The sequence below is a fragment of the Podarcis pityusensis genome (genome assembly GCF_964106645.2).
Source record: "Podarcis pityusensis genome assembly, chromosome: 9".
In the NCBI taxonomy this organism is placed as follows: domain Eukaryota; kingdom Metazoa; phylum Chordata; class Lepidosauria; order Squamata; family Lacertidae; genus Podarcis; species Podarcis pityusensis.
The window spans coordinates 68106297-68122254 of record NC_138034.1 but is presented as its reverse complement, the minus strand read 5'-3'; the positions used below and the strand labels follow the sequence as shown (position 1 = coordinate 68122254).

Sequence of the window (15958 nt, the reverse complement as noted above, 5' to 3'; positions counted from 1 at the left end):
TCCTCAAACAGAAATGCACCTTCTAATCTAGCATCAGTCAAGCAAAGGCCCTTCAGCACCCTACAAACAAACCCACATTATCTTGGGGTTTTTTTTGGCTAAGTGACTCTTGAGGTCCTTTCCAACCAGGGGCGCCAACTTGAGTAAAATAGGGGGGGGCAGGTAAGCCCCGCACCACCTAATCCATCACAAGATACACACACCCTTTGAATGGCAATGCCCATCAACTCTGGGGTGGGGGCCCGGCTCCCTCAAATATTTTATTGAGGGGGGATCGCGACGGGACCTTGGCCCCTAATAATAATAATAATTTATTATTTATACCCCGCCCATCTGGCTGGGTTTACCCAGCCACTCTGGGCGGCTTCCAACAAAACACTAAAATACAATAACCTATAAACATTAAAAGCTTCCCTAAACAGGTCTGCCTTCAGATGTCTTCTAAAAGTCTGGTAGTTATTTTTCTCTTTGACATCTGGTGGAAGGGTGTTCCACAGGCCGGGTGCCACCACCAAGAAGGCCCTCTGCCTCGTTCCCTGTAACTTGGCTTCTCACAGCGAGGGAACCGCCAGAAGGCCCTCGGCGCTGGATCTCAGTGTCCGGGCTGAACAATGGGGGTGGAGACGCTCCTTCAGGTATACTGGACTGAGGCCGTTTAGGGCTTGAAAGGTCAGCACCAACACTTTGAATTGTGCTCGGAAACGTACTGGGAGCCAATGTAGGTCTTTCAAGACCAGTGTTATGTGGTCTCGGCGGCCGCTCCCAGTCACCAGTCTAGCTGCCGCACTCTGGATTAGTTGTAGTTTCCAGGTCACCTTCAAAGGTAGCCCCACATAGAGCCCATTGCAGTAGTCCAAGCGGGAGATAACCAGAGCATGCACCACTCTGGCGAGACAGTCTGTGGGCAGGTAGGGTCTCAGCCTGCATTGGCTCCCCTACTTCCAACTCTACCATTGCACGATTCCCTCAGGTGTTGGGGCCCAACAGGGCCTTCTAGTGGTCGGCCCCCTTCCCCAAAGCTGCGGGGGAAGTTCTCTCCTGAGCCCACCCCCACCCCCAAATAAACCCGCTCTGAGGAGAACCGAGTCCCCTTCACAGCGCTAGGCCTCGCTTCAGCCCCCGGCCGCGGCCGCGCTGCGCCTGCCAGGAGTAAGGCCCTCTCGCATCCCAAGTTCCCTCACGCGAGGCCCAGGCCTCGGCCTCGGCGTGAGGGGCGGGCCGAGCGAGCGAGCGAGGGGCCTCCTGGGATGCCGCCTCCTGACGCAGCTCCTCCCTGCCCGCCGTGGCTCCGCTGCAGGCCGTTTGCCGCCGCCTCCTCCTCCGCGCATGTGCCTCAGGCTTTCGTAGCGGCGACGACAGCGGCAGCCGCGGAGACCACCACGACGACGCCGGGGCTTCCGCCTCCTCCCATGGCCGGGACGCGCTGGGTGCTGGGCGCGCTGCTCCGGGGCTGCGGCTGTAGCTGCAGCAGTTGCCGCCAGACCGGCGCGGCCTGCCTGCCGCTGCGCCACGCCGCCTCAGTCTCCTCCTCAGCCGCCCCCTCCGCCGGTTCCCTCGGCCTCTCCGGCCGCCGCCGCCTCCTGTTCTTGCTCGGGGCAGCCACGCAGAGCCGCGGGTTCGCTGGCTCCGCCGGGCCTCTGCCTGGCTTCGGCGCCCTGAGGAGCCCCCTGCTGCCTCCGGCCCTCGCGGGGAGATGCTACAGCCAGGTAAGGGGAGGGGAAACGGGGAACCGCCACCCCCCAATACTTCGGGGCGCCTTTGGGAAATGGGTCCCCACACACCCCCTCCCCAAAGTGTGCGCGTGAGAGAAATGCTGTTTATTTCGTTTCTGTACCGCTTTGTGGTGTTTTTCTCTCCCCACCCCGCCCCGCCTTCGACAGGGGATCGTGTTCGCGCATTTGCTCCCGAGGAGTGCAGGGCGGGTGGTGCCTTTTTTTATCCTCGCGACGGCCCTTTTGAGGTGGGCTGGGGGGTTGTGTGACGAAGACAGACTCTGGCCCAAGGTCACCCCACGCACCTTATGGCTGAGTGGGAATTGGGACGGGCTCTCTGTGGACGGTGTAGCTTTGGCTTTCTTTTGCTAACTTACGCACACGTGCGCACACAAACACACACGTGTGTGTACATACATGCACATACACACACACATATACATACACACGTGTATGTGCGCGCATACACACACACACACACACACACACACATACGTACATATATTCATACACAAAGCCAAAATACTGCTCCCCCAAACTGATGTTAGGGGAACGCGGGTGGCACTGTGGGTAAAACCTCAGCGCCTAGGACTTGCCGATTGCATGGTCGGCGGTTCGAATCCCCGCGGCGGGGTGCGCTCCCGTCGTTCGGTCCCAGCGCCTGCCAACCTAGCAGTTCGAAAGCACCCCCGGGTGCAAGTAGATAAATAGGAACCGCTTACTAGCGGGAAGGTAAACGGCGTTTCCGTGTGCTGCTCTGGTGCCGGTTCGCCAGAGCAGCTTCGTCACGCTGGCCACGTGACCCGGAAGTGTCTGCGGACAGCGCTGGCTCCCGGCCTCTAGAGTGAGATGAGCTCACAACCCTAGAGTCTGTCAAGACTGGCCCTTACGGGCAGGGGTACCTTTTAAACTGATGTTATTGGTCTGGGTGGTTTCCTGAGGTTTATATGCCGCTTGGCTGTATGACAAAAAACCCTCAAAAGCGCTTTGCACAAGATCTTGCATCTTGCAAGATGAAACAGTGAGATCGTCACTAAAAGGAAAAAAGAACACAGCCAGAATCTGAAACATACAAGAAGTTAAAAGCACAGGAACGCAAATAAAGACTCACGTTGGTGTAGAGGCCTTGTAACAGGGTTGCTGTTTTTTGGGGGGGTAGCATTTCAATCCAAGTTATGGGAGAAGCTTTTTTGTGATCTCCAGAGTGATCCTGTCCTTTGAGACCTCTGGGGGGTTGCTGCTTTCAGCTATTGCAGAGGTAGGCAACCTAAGGCCCATGGGCCAGATGCAGCCCAATCGCCTTCTCAATCCGGCCCACTGGCGGTCCGGGAATCAGCGTGTTTTTACATGAGTAGAATGTGTCCTTTTATTTAAACTGCATCTCTGGGTTATTTGTGGGGCCTGCCTGGTGTTTTTACATGAGTAGAATGTGTGGTTTTATTTAAAATGCACCTCTGGGTTATTTGTGGGGCATAGGAATTTGTTCATATTTTTTTTCCAAAATATAGTCCAGCCCCCCAAAAGGTCTGAGGGACGGTGGACCTGCCCACGGCTGAAAAAGGTTGCTGATCCCATAGCTATTGCCTGCTCTTCCCAACAAAGAAGCTCCCCACCCCCCTATTTCCTGGGGCGAAGCTGTACTGTATTCTGAAGGACTGGGAAGAAACCACTTGTCTTCCTAAACTGCAGCTGCAGGGGTGACCGGATTATGTAGCCAGAGCAGGTTTGGGGATTCTCTCCCCAACCAAGCTGCTTGAGGGCGGTCCTTCTGACCATGATATTCTGTGTTCTTTCTCTCCTGGAGCTGACCAGATGGGAAGGAAACCTGGGTGCTGTTTGCTGGGTTTTCAGGTCGCCCCATTGCCCTTTCTAGTGCAACGAGAAGACAACAGTTTCTGTGATATTACAGAAGCTTCTTGAGCATTCTTACATTTGGGGTGAGGTGGGGAGAGGGGATCTGCTGTATGGGAAAGGCACCTTGCGTACTGGAGTCCTACTTCTGACCTGGCATGGTCAGTGGCTGGACACCTGGAAGTATGTGCTGGCCATGCAAAAAACAGCACTGCTGGCTGCCTAGCTGTGACCCCCTAATGTGAGGGTGCTACCCTGAACACCTTTGGAAGGAAGAATGGCATATAAATTAATAACTAAATAAGTAATAGATCCCAGTTCCCTACCCACATCTCTAACTATAATATTCCAAATTCTGGAGAAAGCCATGCAGCCTTCTTGTTTCTTCATCCACCAGTTTTGTTAGGAGCCTTTATCTCTAACATACCCAATTCATGAATTGATGAAAATATGCTTTGCTGACACTGGAGGTACTTCCAGACAACCTATTTTTTGAATAGGTTTGTTGGATTTGTTTGCAGAGAGATTAGAAGACGTGATCATTCAATGGGCATTTATTCTGATTTGTTTGTGGGAAAGTTAGATGGCAGTTGCATCAAAGCAAGTGTTATCCAGCACTTTCCAGTGCATTTTTTCAGTTTTTTGCTTATCACCAAAAATCAAATATTTTGGAGAAGTGGGTTTGTTGCACAAAACCTCCCAATCATCTATAACTGGGCAGCCTAGATTTGCCAGTATGTGAGTGAGGTGGAATCTGCACTCATATAAAAACCGTTCTGAAAATCCTTTTTTAAAAAAGCGTTTTTAGAAATACATTGAATTTTCCATAAGGCTCACCATCTAGTGTCACATTGCATATTGCACTTCAGACACACTTAAAACATTTTATTTGCAGCTATATAGCTGAGTCCTCAATCTCACCTAATTGTTGATTAACCCTGGCCCTCAGATGTTTAAGGGAAAATATCCAAATTCAGCTAGGTACCCATTGCTTCACCACGTGGTCCTAGTAACTGAGGAAAGTTTATTTCCCCCCACTCTTTGTGCATACTTAAGATTAAAGCAGCAATTGTAATCAACATTCTTGATTGAGAGTCATTTGAAGTAATCAAGGATGCCGCCCTTGTTCCTTCAATTCTGCTTTCCTTTCAAATTATATTAATAATAATAATCTATTTATTTATTATATGCTCTCAGCAAATATGTAACATAAACTCTTTTCATCATCCAGATCATAATGTGTTTTCATCTTGGTGCTGAGAAAATTTCCCATCCCATTGAAGAGACACACTTGTGACATTGAGGACATGCCTCAGAGCCATGTTAGAGTATCACATGTGCTTTTTAAGCAATCTGGTCCCTGCATGGGACATGCACAGGATGCTTCAGTCTACTTGTCACATTGCAGTGATGTCAGGTGACCTATTTTTGCCCATGTGATTTGAAAACAAACCTTGCAAGCAATCGGCTGATTTCATGTGCGGAAGAAGCCCTGCAAGTAGTGCTCCTCCAGTGTATGGCGTCAGGTGTAGTGAAGGTGGGCATGGCTTGGCTGAAATGGACCAATAGTTTGACTCGGCATGAGGCAGATATCTATATTCCTGACTCATAAATTGTGCCCTGATTATATGTTTAGTTACAAATATAATGTTGAAACAACAACTCTCTCTTTGAAGGAGCACAGCCCTCCATTTCATGATGAATATCCGCCTCTCTCAGAGTATGACCCATCTCCAACCAAGTCACGTGGCGAGGAAGATGATGTGTATCTTATTCGAGCCCAGGGTCTGCCTTACTCCTGCACCGAGGAAGATGTTCTCAACTTTTTTTCAGGTAATTTCATTTTTTCCCCTAACCAACCAACATGGTGACGTGGCTAAGGGTCTGGACTACAAATCACATAAAATGCATGCTTTAATGTTTCATGTTGGGTTTTTTTATTGGGGGGCAGGGAGGCTGGTCAGAACTGGGGCTGCCAGGAGGGAGAGGCAGTGCACTTAAAGCAGCTTCTCTCTTTCAGCTAGAGGGCACATGGGCACAGCTAGGATTTATGTTGTGGAGGGCAGGACACCCACCTGTCATCATCCTCTGTTTGGCTCTGTCTAGCAGATTCAGAATGAAATGTCTCAACAACAGTTGTTTTAAATTACTTTCCTTTGACCCCAAGTGCTCAGAAAAATCTGTCAAAATCTTTCTACAATTTCTACTTTTAGTTAAGTATTTTTATTTATTTGCTTCATTTAGGAGGAGGCAGCTTCCCCCATACCCATGAGAGGGCGGGAAACATATTTGTTTGTATTGATCTCTAAGCAGCTCTGAGAGCCTTTCCAGCTGTAGAGCAGGATAAAAATGTTTCCAGTAAATAAGGCTACATACACTAATGTGAGGCACATATGCTGAATTGAACTATGCAGGAGTTCTGGCTAACCAATTAATTAAGTTTAGATTTCCATGCTGGCACAATATGTCTGGGACTGTGTACTTCTGTTGAATCTGTTCAGAACTGTATTGATCGCCTACATTTCTGTAGAGCTTCTCCTGGTTGTGGAGCCTGTAAAATGGCTATTTTCAGAAGCTCACAATTCCCTAGGCGTATTTATTGGCTAAAGCAATTAATCATTGTTATATGTTTTAATAAGTGCAGAGGGATTATAAGTAACTTGGCACACCATGGAAGAGCATCTTTAAAAGTAGCAGTAGATGTGCCAACATACTGAATTCCCAGTTCTGTAGCTGAGTGGAGTTGTTGAATCCTTGGAGCTTTTAATACAACCCTGGAGATACTGGACAGTCATCCAAATAGGGCTACCTCATTCAGGCCTTGTTCCTTTGGTGTAGGGGAATTTAGTGGCATTCTGGTATGAAACATCAAAATGTCCCGTTGCATCTGAATCAGAAAAGAAGGCACCTGAAGTTCCTTCATCTGCCTACTTAATAACCTTGTAGGCAGCAAGATTCGAAATGGTGTGAATGGCATCCACTTCCTCTTAAACCGAGATGGCAAACGCAGAGGAGATGCTTTGGTTGAACTGGAGTCAGAACAGGATGTGCAAAACGCCTTGGACAAGCACAGACGATATCTGGGTCAACGTTATGTGGAAGGTAAGCTTCTTTTTTTGCTCAGGATTACCGTATTTTTCGCTCTATAACACGCACCTGACCATAACACGCACATAGTTTTTAGAGGAGGAAAACAAGAAAAAAAATATTCTAAACGAAACAGTGGATGTATGATTTTTGTGGGTCATGCTGTGGCCACAGACATGTGATCTGATGGTGAGTTTGGGGTAGCCCAATGCAAAAATCCTGAGGATCCATGTGGATCCATGCTTTGTAACCACGTTTTTGCACCACTGCGGCCCCAGGCAACAGTGGGTGCGTGATTTTTTTGGTGCAAGCTGTAGCCATGGACATGCTATGTGATCTGATGGTGAATTTGGGGTGACCCAGTGCAAAAATCCTGTGGATCCGTGCTTTGTAACCAGGCTCTCTGTCCCTCTCTTCTCCCCACTAAGCGGCTCTTCTCCCACTTTGCTGTTTCAAAGCGAGCAAAGCGAACCATGGAGGAGGGAAGGAAGGGGAACCATGGATCCTCTGCTCACGACTGCAGCAGATCCCCCCGCCATCTGTAGGCATTCGCTCCATAACACGCACAGACATTTCCCCTTACTTTCTAGGAGGAAAAAAGTGTTATGGAGCAAAAAATACGGTAAGTATGATTCAATAACTCATAGCACTATTCAACGCTGCTTCTTGTGGGGGTTTTTCCAATGCAGTTTTCGAAATACATAATGAGGATGTTGATGCCATCATGAAGAGCTTGCACTCCAGTTCAACATCTGTGACAAACGATGGAGTGGTGAGACTGAGAGGCCTTCCCTACAGCTGCAATGAAATGGATATTTCTGAGTTCTTCTCAGGTGATTCTGCGTGGAGTAGCGATTCTGTGAGCAAGTGATTGTGAGCTTGTGTCATCTAATGAAATGGGGATTTTTAAAAAAAATCACCTTAGAAGAATCTTGTTTGTTGTACACCTGGTATGGAGATGTCAAATGGGGTTTCTAGGGTGAGCAGGAAAAGTTAACTCAAATTGGGGGGGGGGGAGAGATGCAGAAGCAGGTTTAGATATGGCTAGAAACTTCTTGTTTTCAGATCAGGAAGAATTGTGAGTAAATTCTTTTTCAGATCAGATCAGGAAGAATTCTGATAATGAGGATACAAGGATGGTCTGATAGCATTAGTGGAATTGTTCTTTTCCAGAAGAGTCAAGTATCAGAATAATTCAGAAAATTGTTTTTAGTGGTGGTGATATTTTGTCACACAGGGTAGAATTAAATGGATGCATTGTTTCACATTTAGGTACAATCTGACACCTGGCAGTGAACCAAAGCTGGACATACCATCATATTGAATCTGCTTTATCTAATTTTGTGCTGTATGAACAAGTGCCCTAGGGGGCCTCCTGCATATCTCGTGTGTGTGTGTGTATTTAAATTGAATGGGAGCAGGTCAAAAGGGATGCAGGTAGAAACAGGAGAGTCTTTTGTTTCATGTATGTTTAGCTTCAGGCTCTTGAGACTGATCCATAACATTTTTGCATCAGTTTGTAAATTGTACAAGAACCAAGTGCTAAAGTGTTAGTGCCACTATATTTAAGGCAGCCTTTGATGTGCAATTTTATCATGGAGCGTGAGTTCTCATTTTGCTCCTCTTAGGAAGAACAGAGAAAAATGTGCCCTGCTGCTACTGAAATGCCTTCTTTTGCAGGTTTGACTATAGTCGACGTAACATTTGTCATGGACCAGAGGGGAAGAAGGAAAACGGGAGAAGCATTTGTGGTGTTTGCTACCCCTGAGATGGCTAATCAAGCCTTGTTGAAGCATAAGGAGGAAATTGGGAGCCGGTATGTTGCTATTGGATCCATGAGAGGAGTGGTGGATATATATTTTTAAAACAAACTTTTTTCCAAAAAAAAGCAGGTGGAAGTTGAATGTATGCTGTCTCCTCCAATCAAAACATTATGCTGGATTGGTTGTTGTGAGAAGGGATGGGACTTGAGAGAGGGTGATAATATGTACCTACATATATACATTCCAGTATTGTGTGTTTAAGTAGCTAGCAGTGGATATTGGACTAGAGAAACCTGGGTTTGAATTCTGGTGTCAGTCATGGATTTCACATGGTAGATTTCAACAGGGTCTTATCTTCTGCTCCTGTTGTCATTTTAAATGAGAATAATAATATTGACTTGCTTTATAAGCTTGCCAAGAAAATAAATGAGAGAGAGATAGAAAATACTCTGAATTAGTTCACATGTAATAAATAATGGTTTTGCATTACATGAATGAACATTGAGCTTGTATACTCCCTCATCCCCTCGTACGCTCCAGTTTTCTCTGCATTTGCATTTAACTATTTGCTCTTACATCTGAGCTGGCAAACGAAGGCTTGAACTTTCCCTGTAAACCATAATTTCGACACATAGGTTAATTGTGGTTTGAATGTGACAGACCTGGGTTTACATTCTGGTTTAGTTCTTATGTAGATTTGAATCCATTCCTCTGTCTGTCTGTTTCTGGTTTTTGCAAAGGTAGTAGTGTAGGAGCTTGTTGTCTGAACTGAGCCTTTGTGTAAATACACAAATGTAAATTTACCAAATGGTAAATATCAATCCTGATCTAACTCTTCTCACTTAAAAAAAAAAAACCCATTATAGATACATAGAAATATTCCCAAGCCAAAAGAGTGAAATTCGAACACACAATGGCTTTTTCCGGGGCAAGATGATGGGCTATCCCACTCTGAAACAAGATTCCGAATCTGTTTTTGATGAAAGTGAGTTGAATGAGGCCTTAAGACCGACTGCTACGTATGAAAGTGATAAAGAAAATGGTAAGTCCATACAATACTTATCATTTGAGATATCTTTGACTTGCCTCTTTATGTCCTCCACATGTTGGAGAGAGGCAGACAGGACACACATGTAATTTGCACATGTTCATTCTGGCCTTGTTCACTTTACAGAAGTTTTTAAGCAAGCATTTGAAAAGCCTCGGGATGTGTCGGAGTCTGGGAGTTTCTCCTCGCTTCACTTTGTTCATTTGAGGGGTCTGCCATTTCAAGCAACTGCACAAGATATTATAAATGTACGTAGGGGGTAAGATCATTTAAAATATCCTGAACAATTTTATTAGGAACTGCTGTATTTATCATTCAAAATGGGAATTTTAGCTTATGAAACTTACAAGTCCTGATTAGCCTGAAGCAGTTCTGCAAACAATTTGCTAAAACTCATTCATCCCTGCACTTCTCTCCTGAATGCCACTACTTGTGACCTGTTCCCAATAAGCTTGTGCCACCAGGAAAATCAAGAGCACATTAGAGTATTATTTCAACTTTTAAGTGTTGGAGAGGATTGAGACAGTGAATGGTAACACCTTAATATTCACATTCAACAGCCCTGAGGATTGGGCTTATTGGCCTGTTACTCCTTCAGTACTAATTAGGCTCCCCATCTTGATTGTGACTGATTCCTGGCCTTTAGGAAAATGCTCAGAACCACTTAGTTGTGCATGAAAAGAGAGTGGAGATTATCTTTCTTTAACATCAATCTCACACGATGAACAGCTTCTGAACTGAGGATCTTTGCAAAAGCAGTTTTGGGTATGGCATGGCCTGCACTTTTAAAGAAAACAAGTAAAATTTCAGCAGGACATGTCCAAAGTAGCTTTTTGATGACAATGCAAAGTGTGTAAGCTTCAGTTGTGGAACAGGTCCAGCTTTGTGCAACAAGCAATTTGGCTTATTATGTCTGGACAGCAGCTAAGACCTTTTAACACATTACTGCTAGTCTCAAATATAGAACAGTAATTCCACTGCTTCTGCTCGGTCTTGGTTTTCACATTTTGATAATTAAATCTTGACTTTCACCCCACATGCCTTTCTTTAAAGTTCTTTGCTCCCCTGAAACCGGTGAGGATCACTATGGAATATAATTCAAGCGGGAAAGCAACGGGGGAAGCGGATGTTCACTTTGAGACACACGAAGATGCGATTGCAGCCATGGCCAAGAACAGGTCGAACGTGCGTAAGTGGAACTCCTGCATTTTCCCCGGGGACACAGGATTAGAAGGGGACTGCTGAGGCACAGCAGTGTCAAACCAGAAGCAGGAAGAGTATATAGCAAGAGCCCTTTGAGAAGGTACATATTTTTTCCTTACTTTAAAAATTCCTTGCGAAGACGTCCTCCTCTGATGTAAACTGCCGGGAACAGAAAGATGACAGGTTCTCTATCTTGCCCTTCCCACACCTGCCTTGAGTCAGTATAAGAAAAGATTCCAGAAGCATTCAAATGATCCAGTTGTGCAAATAGTTAGAGAGAGCAAGAGGTCTTGCAGTGGGGCGAATGGGGAAAAACCTTTTGAAAAGCTGGGATCCAAGATTGCACTTTTGATCATCCCAGTTGCAAGCTGCTTTGCCGGGGTGAGTGGATGTAGAGAAAACCATTTCTGCAACATAATGCCTGAACCTGTTCTGTTTTTAAAACCTAACATAATACTGCATTTTAAAGTATTAGATGCATTGTGCGTGCCTTTTGAGCCTAGTAAAATCATGGTTCATATATAGTTGCAAAGCCACTGATGACAAGTGAGGAATCCTTACAGGATGACATTGCACATCAGTATATGTCTAGCAGTTTCCAAAAGCAGGCAGGTCTTGTTCATTTGCAGTTCCAGAAGTCACTACACAGCTGTGGAGGGATCACTTTAAGCAGCTGTGTCTGCTGTAAACTGGCTTTCTGGAAAAACTGAGGTCAGTAATGTAGGTATCAGGTAAATGGTGGCATGTAGTGCTTGATAAGTGATATGCATTGCTGCATAAACTTTTCCTGCACTAACATTTCAAAGCATGAACGGAAAGTTAAAGCTGTTCTTCTCTCCTACAGAGCATAGATACATTGAATTATTCCTGAATTCATCGCCAAGCAGAAAAAATGGTTGCCAGTGACGATGGCATAATTCCCAAAGTATAGGTGAGTGTTAAGGCAAACTTGAATTTCTCTAGGAAACCAGACTGTTTGTCAAGTAAGCATCTGTAGAGATAACCCAATCTGTAGTTGCAGTGAATTAAAACTTCCCAGATTCAAATCATTGCCAATATATACAGCCCAAGTCCTCTAATTTGGAGATCATAGGCAAAATGTGAATGCAAGAAGAGCCCTGGTAAATCAGACCAAAGACCTATTTAGTCTAGCATCTTGTTTCCCAGAGTGGCCAATCAGAAGCTTCTGGAGGTCATGAGGGTATCCAGCTCCCCAGTAACAGGCATTCAGAGGCTTGCAGTCTCTGATCTCAGAGACAGGATGCAGCCATGATGATGTGTAACCACTGCTAAGTCTTTTTTCTCCATTACAGTGTGCAATTTCAGGCTTAAACCTTTTGGTTTAAGGTGCAAATTCTCCTATGGGGTGTTACTCAGTTTAAGTCAAGGCTTTTAAAGGCAAACAGTAAATAATGGCACAATATTAGAGAAGTAAGGTAGTGGGGAACTGGTGGCTATTATGGGATTTTCATGAGGTAACCATGTGCAATGGCCTTGAGAAGCCTATACAGGAACAAGTTGTGCATGCTGTTATCTGATCAGGTTACTGGAAGTGTTGGAAGTTTGCCCCACTTATGCTCCTGCATTCAGGATGAAAATTGAAAGGGTATTTTCTAGTGGAAGCAATAATTCTTTTTCTGTTTTTCTTTTGTAATCTCTTCTCTGTTCTTACGTAAATTGTGACTTTTTGGAACATTGTCTCTATTTAAATACCTTGTGGTAGAGTTGGCTATAATAAAAAAAAGCAGTCAACCAAATTTAGAGCAGCACTAATAAAAGATCTCATATTCAGGATTTAAGTCTGCTGTGCTAAAAGAAAGTTAAAAACTAAATTCTGCATACATATTTTTTTGTATAATTTTGCTGATCCTGGAAAGGAGAGACCTTTGCTCTTTGACTACTGGAAACCTCCCTGGGCTAAGATTGCTGCTAATTATAGCTCTCATAGTCTTTTAAGCCTGTATTTGCAGGCATAAGGACTGTTGAGATTCTCCAAATGCTAAAGACACCCAGCATGTTACTGTTGTGTTACATTTGAGAGCTAAAGAAAGAGGAGGGTATTGGGCCAGGATGATTTGCATTCATATTTGTTAATTCAGCACCCTCTTTCCCAACAGGATAAATCAAGATGCATTTCATTTGCACATTTTCCTAGAGCTGGAATATAGGCGTTCCCGTAACCAGCAAGGATAAATTCTAAAGGACACTTTTTCTCCTGAATTGCCTTTCAAAGTAAATCTAGCAGCTGCAGCTGCAACCCTACAAATCGTTTGTGCGGGATCTGTTTAAAACCAAAATTAAAGTTGAACTGTCCTTATGCTTCTTGTTACATGTCCTGGTAGACTGGGGGCCAAGCTGTGATGCACACAGGGTCACGTAAATATCAGTTTCTAAAGCACGGATGGTTCATATGCGTTGCTGATTGTTTCCCTGTGGTTAAGCAAGATAGACGTGGGCTCTGATTTCAGTGCCAACTCAACAGTTAAACAAAGTTAGGGGGAGACATGTGAGATTCTGTAGCCTGCTGCCAATTGCTTATCGGTGGTAGGTAGAACAGTGTTACATCTGCACCAGTCTGTTGCATGGAACTTAATGCCAGAACTGCTCTGATGCAGTAATTCATGGTAGGAATTCTGTGGGTCACCATAGGACTGAAATGCCCCATAGGGGAGATAATTGCCCAAAGAAAGTCCCTTAATATTGACTAGGATAGGGAAGCTGAATTGCAGCATATGCTCAGCAGAGCACACATGGGGCTTTTGGGTCAGATGTTAGATAGGGTGCTGAATACTGACTATAAAGAAACTGCTATTTCTCCATAAGTAGCTTCAGTTGTATTAACATTTAACTCAGAAGTTAGCAGTTTAGTGGTAAAGACTTAATACAGTCAGTCTTCATCCTAGGAAGATGGTTAGGTTGATGCAACAGCCCTTGGATCCAACTAATTCCTTACATGAAAACTGATTTTTACCATGTGAATGGTTTGGATTTACCATTACCTTGCTTGGTTCTGCCAGGACATGCGAGAGGACTGATAAGACCGTTGCCAGCATTATACTTGTGCAGCCAAATCCCAGATGAATATGAAGTGTATGGTTGCTAACATATGCAGAAAGTGCCCATACCTCAGCTTTTCAACTAAACTAGCTAGGCAATGAAAGGATTTTCAGATGGGTGATTAAAGATCGCCAGGTGCTTTTGGCCCCTCTGTATAAATCTGTTCTTTTCATAGTAGAGACCAGCAAGTTTGATAGGTGAAGCTGAGCCCAACTGCTGCTGCTACCACTAAGTATAGTGACAAGTAGGTGTTAGACAAGTAGGTGTTAAACATTGCTTATTAGTTTTGCCTGTCTGATCAAGTCGATGTATTACTCTTAATAAATGAAAGCTTTTTTTTCTTAATGCAGATACTGTGCTTCAGGGTTCTTTATCTGGTTTTGACACATTTCAACACAGCTTTCAAAGGCAATACCAGTACATTAACCATAAGACCTCTAAGAACCACACCTTTCTTCTGATTGTACACAGAAGCTACTTTCAAAAGTAAATGTGTTGGTCAGTTTTGTGTATGATCAGTAGTGCAGCTAGGGTTTATAGAAAACTAGAAGATACAAAAAGTTCCATAAAAATAGTTTCGTCTACAAGGCAAGTTTGCCACAATATAAGGTACTGTGTTATTGAGCTGTTGAGCACAAGAGCCTTCCATCAAAAGTGGTTTGCCAATTCCCTGTGTTTCTAATACTCTTGGTATCAGCTGAAATACAAAAGCAGCCACGGACTATGCACTTTAAAATGCATAGTGAAAAGCTCCCTTGTTAAAATAAAGTGGAACAGGCAGTTGTTGTGTACATCAACATGTTGACCGTGTTACATGCTTTAGTTTAAGTCATATGAGAATTAATGGACCTAACAGCCATTTTCATTTATTTCAATGGGTTTACACTAAGATAATAATAATAATAATAATAATAATAATAATAATAATAAATTTATTTGTACCCCGCCACTCTGGGTGGCTTCCAACAAAGATTAAAAATACATTGAAATGTCACACATTAAAAACCTCCCTAAACAGGGCTGCCTTCAGATGTCTTCTAAATGTCAGGTAGTTGTTTATCTCTTTGACATCTGATGAGAGGGCGTTCCACAGGGCGGGCACCACTACCAAGAAGGCCCTCTGCTTGGTTCCCTGTAGCTTTGCTTCTCACAGTGAGGGAATCGCCAGAAGGCCCTCGGCGCTGGACCTCAGTGTCCGGGCTAAACGATGGGAGTGGAGACACTCATTCAGGTATACTGGGCCGAGGCCGTTTAGGGCTTTAAAAGTACCAACACTTTGAATTGTGCTCGGAAACGTACTGGGAGCCAATGGAGGTCTTTCAGGACCAGTGTTATATGGTCTCGGCGGCTGCTCCCAGTCACCAGTCTAGCTGCCGTATTCTGGATTAGTTGTAGTTTCTGGGTCACCTTCAAAGGTAGCCCCACATAGAGCATATTGCAGTAGTCCAAGTGAGAGATAACCAGAGCATGCACCACTCTGGCGAGGCAGTCTGTGGGCAGGTAGGGTCTCGGCCTGTGTACCAGATGGAGCTGGTAGACAGCTGCCCTGGATACAGAACTGACCTGTGCTCCTCCATGGACAGTTGTGTGTCCAAAATGACTCCCAGGCTGTGCACCCAGTCTTTCAGGGGCAAAGCTATCCCATTCAGGACCAGGGAGTCCTCCACACCAGCCTGCCCCCTGTCCCCCAAGAACAGTACTTCTGTTTTGTCAGGATTCAACCTCAATCTATTAGCCGCCATCCATCCTCCAACCGCCTCCAGGACCTTCACTGCCTTCACTGGTTCTGATTTAAAAGAGGTAGAGCTGGGTATCATCTGCATATTGATGGACACTCAGCCCAAACCCCCTGATGATCTCTCCCAGCGACTTCATGTAGATGTTAAAAAGTATGGGAGGACAGAACCCTGAGGCACCCACAAGTGAGAGCCCAGGGGTCTGAACACTCATCCTCCAACACCACTTTCTGAACACGGCCCAGGAGGAAGGAGCAGAACCACTGTATAACAGTGCCCTCAGCTCCCAGCTCCTCTAGACGGTCCAGAAGGATGTTATGATCGATTGTATCAAAAGCCGCTGAAAGATCCAGCAGAACTAGGAAACAGCTCTCACCTTTGTCTCCAGCCCGCCAGAGATCATCGACCAGCGTGACCAAGGCAGTTTCAGTCCCATGATGAGGCCTGAATCCCGACTGGAAGGGATCCAAATGGTCCGTTTCTTCCAGGCATGCCTGGAGT

At 45.1% G+C, this 15958-nt stretch overlaps 1 protein-coding gene across 1 annotated transcript; it reads left to right on the top strand.

The window, feature by feature from the left end:
* Positions 1-1260: 1260 nt before the first annotated feature.
* Positions 1261-14070, top strand: GRSF1 (G-rich RNA sequence binding factor 1). Its single transcript, XM_081020925.1, has 10 exons — positions 1261-1706; positions 5240-5396; positions 6510-6665; positions 7340-7483; positions 8331-8466; positions 9280-9455; positions 9588-9709; positions 10515-10650; positions 11509-11595; positions 12782-14070. Exons 1-9 carry the CDS (start codon positions 1410-1412, stop codon positions 11568-11570), a joined length of 1386 nt encoding a protein of 461 aa, XP_080877051.1. The 5' UTR covers positions 1261-1409; the 3' UTR covers positions 11571-11595; positions 12782-14070.
* The last annotated feature ends 1888 nt before the right edge of the window (positions 14071-15958 follow it).